General features: G+C 45.7%; 1 protein-coding gene across 1 annotated transcript in view; it reads left to right on the plus strand.

The window, feature by feature from the left end:
• Nucleotides 1-489: 489 nt before the first annotated feature.
• CCL28 (C-C motif chemokine ligand 28) overlaps nt 490-7,507 on the plus strand; it is a 13,949-nt gene continuing 6,931 nt past the window's right edge. Inside the window, exon 1 of the mRNA XM_019517900.1 lies at nt 490-634. Coding sequence (XP_019373445.1) covers nt 571-634 — 64 coding nt within the window. The 5' untranslated portion in view covers nt 490-570. The remainder of the gene's footprint in view (nt 635-7,507) is intronic.

Raw genomic sequence — 7,507 nt, forward strand, 5'->3', positions numbered from 1 at the left:
ACAGAAAAGGTGGAGATATCATTATAGATGTTCCCTCAGATATATGTCTCCAAGGATGCTTTAGTTTTGGGGTAGTGATTAACAGTTCAAAATTTCAGTAAGCTGTGGATGGCTGAAATGGTACAGTCCAATTCTGCCTTTGTGGCCATATAACTGCGTGAAAATCACTGGGCCAGATTCAGCTGTGGTGCAACTGCACTGACCTGTTTATGTTGCACCTGAATTCAATGGAGCTGTGAGTCTACAGAGAGCAGTATTTGGACCTCCTAGGTGACTGGGGGAAGGCAGTATTAGTGGTTCTTCTGCATCAGTCCTGAAAGGTCCTGATCACTGCCCCACTCTAGCGAAGCATTTGAGACAAGAATATGAGTCATTCTATTAAAGGCAAAGATATGAATCATGTTTGTCACCTGGAGAATGTGCTGAAGTGCTTGGCAGGATCAAATCCACTTGCAGCAGCCACCAAGGGTGGGGCTTTCAAGTGAATTTCTTCCACCACAGCGTAGCACACTTGTTTTCTGTACCTTCCAGCCAGGTCTGCTACGGTAAAGCCTGCAGCTCTTGGAAAGAATGGACTTGAACTTAGCCACTGTCTTCACTGTTCTTGCAATTGTAGTCATTCAGACATCTGAGGGTAAGTCAGATTGTACATTAGCAATTTGCTGCAGTTATGTTAAGTTTCTTAATCAGAAAGTAAAGTGTCTCTATTCAGAAATGAAACTGTTTAAAACTTCAGGACTCTGGGAGTGATCCGAGATGATAGCTCTGTTCTCTGTACCATAAGCTGGGAAAATGTTAAGAGTGACAGCCTGATAAAGGCAACAGCATCACTCCTATTCATTTCCTTGGGACCAGGATTTCACCCTGAAACATTTTAGTTCATCACCTTTTCTGAAGCAAAAGGCAGTTGGAGAGCAGATAGTGGACTTTGTGGTGCCACAGAGTAGCTTCAACAACAAAATGACAGATCCTCAGAAAAGTTAATTACAGTGAAGTATTTGTCACTGTAAATTTTGCTAAGAACTTTGCAGTTGTAGCATTGCAACCTAGCACTAGCATTGCAGACCTTTGAAGTGAATGATGTGCTGAAGCCCCTGGCTAAGATTTCACCACCAGTCTCTTTGGGGCGTTGCTACCTTGGCGGCAATTTGCTCCTTGAGCTTTTTGTCACCTACTGGATCTCTAGGACTTCCTCCCATATAATTAGGGGAGCAATTTTTTGTTGTCCTTTTGATTGACTAAGTTGTACCAGAAGGAAGTTTTTTATCTCTGTTCTATGAGACACTTTAGGATGGCAAAGTTACTCACGGGCAGAAATTACAGTGAAGTATTTGGATCCCTAGGTCTGTTGGATCCCTCACTACGTGTAACAGGTGCCACATTTCTGGAAGATTTTATAGCTATAATGTAGCAAAGTCTGTTTTTCATCTTCTCACACTTTAACTTTGGCAGAGGGTAGATTTAGGCTAGATTTCAGGAGGCACTACTTCACAGTCAGGGCGGCTAGGATCTGGAACCTACTTCCAAGAGAAGTGGTGCTGGCTCCTACCCTGGGGGTCTTTAAGAGGAGGCTAGATGTACACCTTGATGGGGTCGTTTGACCCCAGTACTCTTTCCTGCCATGGCAGGAGGTCGGACTGGATGATCTGCTCAGATCCTTTCCAACCCTAGAAACGATGAAACTATGAAACCAACAGATTAAGCTGTTGTGACTTGCAGCCTGTTTACATACACAGAGTGTTGCTGGGGGATAGTGCCCATCCTGTGGATTTTTATATTTTTCTTACAATTTTCTATTGGGAAGTCATTTCTCTCTGTCCTTGGGGAGGTTAATCAGATCTCTCCCAAGGTCAGGACGCTGAAGAGCCTGATTCAGTGAGAAGTTACACTCCCAGCCCCTGGTGTCTTTGGTGAGACTACAGGTTGCACAGTCCCTTGGAGAAGCTGATTATAAATAGTTTTAAATCTGCCTTAAAACTCTACCTGTTAAAATGGCTTCTGTGCCTGCTGGTCTGGAAAGTTGTGTGTACTCTGTTCTACCTGCTTTCATCACTGGGCAGTCTGCAGAAGCTTGCACAACAGGTGCAAAGTGTTAAAGCAGGGGTACAGTGACTTCTCCTAAGATGTGTCCTTCTATTCTCTGGGTGCCAGATGTGTCAGGATATCTACATCACTTATTTTTCTTATGCAAACATACTCTGCATTTAATAACAGTAATTAAACAATAAACAGGCCAGTTATATCCCGATTTGTGTAAAGTTTGCCCCTTCTCTCGTCCCTCATCTTCCCCTCTCAGGGCATGTCCCCACATACAGAGGCATGTGGTTGTCACAGCGAAACGGCTGCTTTTTGTCACTGTACACACCCTTGCACGTGGAGTTGGTGTGGGACAAACTGTCCCAGGTGGGGTAGAGGAGGCTGGGGCTAGCACCTGTGCTGGCCCCAGCAGCCTTACCGGGGATTGTGGGGAGCCTTCTGGGGCAGCAGTGGTAGCAATTCAGCTGCTCAGAGCCTGACTGGCAGCCAGAGCATAGCTGTGGCTGGCCAGGCATTGTTTCTGGCTGCACACACTGCTACCGCATGTGCCACACTGCTTGTTTTAGCATCAGGGGGTTTTCTGGCACCAGGATGTCCCAATATCAAAAAACCCTCGCTACACTGCAAATTAGTGTGGGTACACATGCACTGCATGCGATTTGTGGTGCCTCAAACAGATTTGAGGCACCGCAAACTACATGTACACACTCATTGGGGTGCACCCTCACTCTCTCTCCCAGGGGTGGGTACAATGTGGCTTGTGGGCTGGATGCAGCCCTCCAGGCCATTCTATCTGGCCTGCATGGCCCCTAAAAAATTTAGAAAATAAATATTTATCTACCCCTGGCTGCCTGTCATGTGGCCCTCAATGGCTTGCCAAAACTCAGTAAGTGGCCCTCTGCCCGAAATAATTGCCCGCCCCTGCTCTATCCACTCTGCTCCAGTTTGGAACTAGAGAAAACACGAGGACTTGTAAAGTCATTGAGCCAAATTTTGCTCTCTGCTACACTTTTACTTTAGCCAAGTGGTCAGATATAACAATCAAATCTCGCCCTCAAAGGTTCTCATCTGTGTGAGTTTTTTCCCTTGCTTGTTTTCAATAGATTTGGTCTGGGTTCAACAGGATATGGGTGCGCCCTCTGGTGACTAAAATAATACCTGTGAATTCATATGAAGTAGAACAGTGGGGCACCTGTCTAATCTAATATAAGTAATAAAATAATCAGTAAAAATTTGCAAGATTAGCACCTGGCATCCGGAAAAATCAGCACAGGAGAAATTAGATGAACTTCCATGGATTTCCGTGGATTCGCAAGTTAACCCAAGCGGCACCTGGTGGTGCAATAGTTAGAAAGCAGGGAAAATCATGTTTTGGGGCATAAGTCAGATCTACATTACAAATTTAAAATGATAAAAATAGCTCTCATGGAAGAAATTCAGGAGCTAAAAATAAAACAGGTGTTTTAAATTAGCATGATAAAAAAAATCTAAAACAATAAAATCAGCTGATAACGTGGACATAGACGATATTTAGCTAACTTAATGGCGATTTCTGTCATGTGGACACAGGAAAACTGTAACGTGAAAACAGGAGAGGTGCCATGTGGACAAGCGCCCCCCGTTCTCAACTTTCTTTGTACCAGGACCCATTAGTAAATGTTGATGGCCAGTCCCAACCCAGTGCCCCGCACTCCTGGCTCGCTGCCCCCCCACCAGTGCGTGGAGCAGTGCGTGTGGGGTGGGGGGGCCCCAAGCAGCCCCTTGCATGCTGCAACTCTGCCAGCCTGCAAGGGAAAGGCCAGATTTTCTCATGGTTTTCTCTTTTAAACAAAAATCAATTTTTAAAGTTTGTTTACGACCCTTTCGTATATGCTTGCAATCCACTTTTGGGTCACCATCCATGGGTTGAGAAATGCTGAAGTAGAATTACTGTAGCCACAATGGTCCAGGGAACATAAGAGAAGCAAGGTTAATATTTTTATTGGACTAATGACACAATTGGAAGAGATGTTAGACAAGCTTTTGGGTAAAAATGTTATCTCCCAGGGCAAATATGAGGATGGTGAATTTTGAGCTTGTCTAACACCTTTTCTGGCTATATAGTTCATTCAATAAAAAAGTATTACCCAACAAATCCTGCTCCTCATGGTGCTCCTGAATGCTGCTTTACCACAACAAGTCTTTGAAGAAAATATGAGGCTGTGTTTAGAAATCACGAGATTAACTAAAAAAATAATGAGGTTTAAAATGTATGTTAGGTGGTTTTTAATTTGACTTCCCTGGCAGTTTCTTAAGCATTTAGAGTATGTATATGGGTCACATTTTAAAGTTCTTCTCTGTACTTATGAAGGCAAGAAATTTATTTTAAAAATTAAAACTGCAATTCTCATGGAATTACAGGGCAATGAGGATTTGCAAAAATAACTCTGAACAGTGATAGGGTTGTGAGTTGGCAACACTGTAAGTAGAAGACAAAATTGTGCAGCCTTGTGCATAAGGGGTCTTCACTGGATTTTGACGTGGTGGATCTGAGTTTGAGTTGTTACCTTTCAGGCTGGGTCCATGGAGGTTGCCTTTTGGGGTTCCAGGGTAGCTGTACTGGCACAGCTAGAGGCAAGGAAATGTGGGGCATTATTACTTGATCAGCATTAACAAATGAGTAGTAAGTGGAAAGCGTTAACTGAAGTGAATTCTAACACATGCCAGTAAAAAAAAAAAATATTAAAAGAGAACTAAAACCCCCCAAATATTGACAATTAGAAAGGTTTAAAAATACACAATAAGGGCTCCAGGCATCACTGAGCAATGGAAGTGAATTGTACAATTATACAAATACTGTACCAATAAGTGTAAACTGGCAATGTGGGAAGGGGCAAGGGAGGGCAATATATTTAAAAGAATTGAAAATGTCTTATTACCATCCTTATTGGCATATCGTGCCCTTCTGTTTCAGGCTTGTTTGTTCTTACAGTAGGGCCAAGCCCTTCAACCACTTAATCATGTAAATCAAAGATGCAAGTAGGTCATATGAGCATATGACTGCTGGGAGGCCTCACTGCCCCACTGCAAGTCCCAGGAAGTTCTCAGCGCAGTAAAAGTACCCTCGCAGATTATCTTCATTACAGCACTTTGCATGAGTTGCTCAAGCCTAGCTCTGTATCGCAACAAAGTTCCTCTAAGGAAAAAATGCAAAACAAGCTGCTTCAAACGAAAGAGACCCACACCCACAACGCCTTTGTATGTAGTTATTGTCAGGGTATGACATAGTTTGTACTCCCATTGAAAGCCATTTCACATCTCAGTAAGTTCATTGTGTACTAATGTTTGTGTGACTCCATCTGGGCTATATACTACTTGGCAATCATACAGCTGCCTCCTCAGACCACTTTCACATGATCAAAGGGGTGAGCACATACTTGGCAATGACCTGCCTGCCAGTCACAGGCCTCTCCACCTATTCTGTCTTCTGGTTCTCTCCTCTATCTTTGCTACTGATTCACCTTCCCATGCTGTACACTCACTCTTGCTGATGCTGTCCACAATAATAGAGTAGCCCACTTTGCTAGAGCTAGCCCACTAACCAACTCCTACCCTCCATCCCAGCTCCTCCTGTCATTCTCCCCGCCAACTGCGGTTAACGGGAGCAGCACCCTCTAACCTAATGTAAACTGTGCTTCTCAGTCAAGCCAGAAAATAAATCAGTAAGTCAGTTCCATTGAGGAAATTAATTTGCTGCCCAGCACTTGTAACAGGGCACCAACCCTGCTAATCCCCAGAATGCCAAATGCTTATTGCAACACTGCACTTCACAGCAGGTTCTCAGCAAATTTTAGATAGCAAAGATACTCTAGGGCCTAGGCAGGCTTCCACATTGCAAAGCCAAAGCTGTTTCCTCCCTTGTTTTGCAATAGCAAACTATTTATGCCCTTCCAGTCACACAGAGCATCAGGAGGCACTTCTCTGTGTAACATGAATTCATATCCTGGTGGTTTTCCCGTGGCTTTTGTAAATAGGTTGTAATGATTGCAGATCTCTGCCATGTGAGGCCACCTTGCCGAAACGTGACTGCAGTGACTAAGTTGGTCCTCCCATCTGCCCACACCAAACGGGCTTGCTTGTCAGTAGCAAACTGGAGGGGTAAACTTTCAGAAGGGTGGTGAAGCAGGTAAGGAGCCTCTTGCTGGGATGTGCTGGCTTCTCACTGGGCTCCAGAAAAGCGCTCTGAGGTTCTGCAGCCACTGGTGGCTATCCCAGATTCACAGCACAAACCTCTTGCCCCCGCTGATGGCCAGGAATGTCTCTTCACAGGTACTCGTAACATGTTCAACATATTTGCAGTGCTATGTGTGTTATTGCTCTGCTTCTAAAGCAGAACTTAAAGGAATGACTTTCAAGCTGAATCATTCATTACAAGCATAAAAAAGCTTGGTTGGTGTGAGAGCAGCACAGTCTTCTGAAGAGGTAGGATATGCAAGAAGAGGTCCGTTAGGGAGAGAGGTATGCAGGTAGAGATAAGGCTTCTGGGTCTCACTTCTCTGACTTCCCTGAGTCAGTCTATCAGGTTCCGAGCAGAAGCTTAAGGGAGATTTATTTTTTGTATATGGGGTTGAAGGGCTCTTTGCTTTCCTACAAATCAAGAGCTCTGTGTAGGGAGGAACTGCAAGGAGTTTCTTCAGTAGGTCTCCAGGGGAATTGCTGAATGACTTAGATCAGTGGGGAGTGGGGGGGAGGGTGTCAATATTTTGGCAGGTTTGCCGGAAATTAGCCCCCCCCCCCCACTGGCTGGGTGCCACTCTGTGCTCCCTGACCAAGTTTCTGTTCTGCTTTCTGCTTCACGCCCTATCTGACACTGTGCTCCCTGTCCCCTCCAATCTGCCATATGCTACACGGAGGTTGCCACAGGTTGACCACCCCTGACTTAGATCTTCATAAATAAACGATGCATTTACACATGCATTTAAGTATGACTAAATTTACTGTGCATTAAGCTAATGCACAGTAAGCGATTTTTGGCAGGCATCTACACATGGCACTAAATCTAGTGCCAAGTCCCTTCAGCCCTGCCACGTACCTCTGTGGCTGCTGGGGGGAGCTCCAGCCTCCAGCCACATGGCTGCCAACACTTGGCAGCTATACTGAAGCCAGAGCCAGCTGCCAGCACTTGACAGCCATCTTGGAAAAACAGCCCCACCCTCTGATTCCTGGCCAGCCCCTTCCCTGCCCAGGAGCCATGTGCCCAGAGCAGGGGCAGCACACAGCAGCTCCCTCCTTGCCCACCCTTCCTCCCTATGCCATGGCTGCTTCAGCCCATGCCCCTGCCTCTGCCAGTGACGACCAGTGCCCTGCGCTCCTGCTGGCCATGGTGCTGGCTCTGTTAGCCCCAGCAGACACCCCCCCACCCAGGCCCCAGGACAGCCGTGCACCTGCCAGTGGGGGCCAGGGCACCAGCTGTGGGATGCCCTGCCTGACC

The sequence above is a fragment of the Gavialis gangeticus genome, unplaced genomic scaffold (genome assembly GCF_001723915.1).
Source record: "Gavialis gangeticus isolate Ggan-Ray unplaced genomic scaffold, GavGan_comp1, whole genome shotgun sequence".
NCBI lineage: Eukaryota > Metazoa > Chordata > Crocodylia > Gavialidae > Gavialis > Gavialis gangeticus.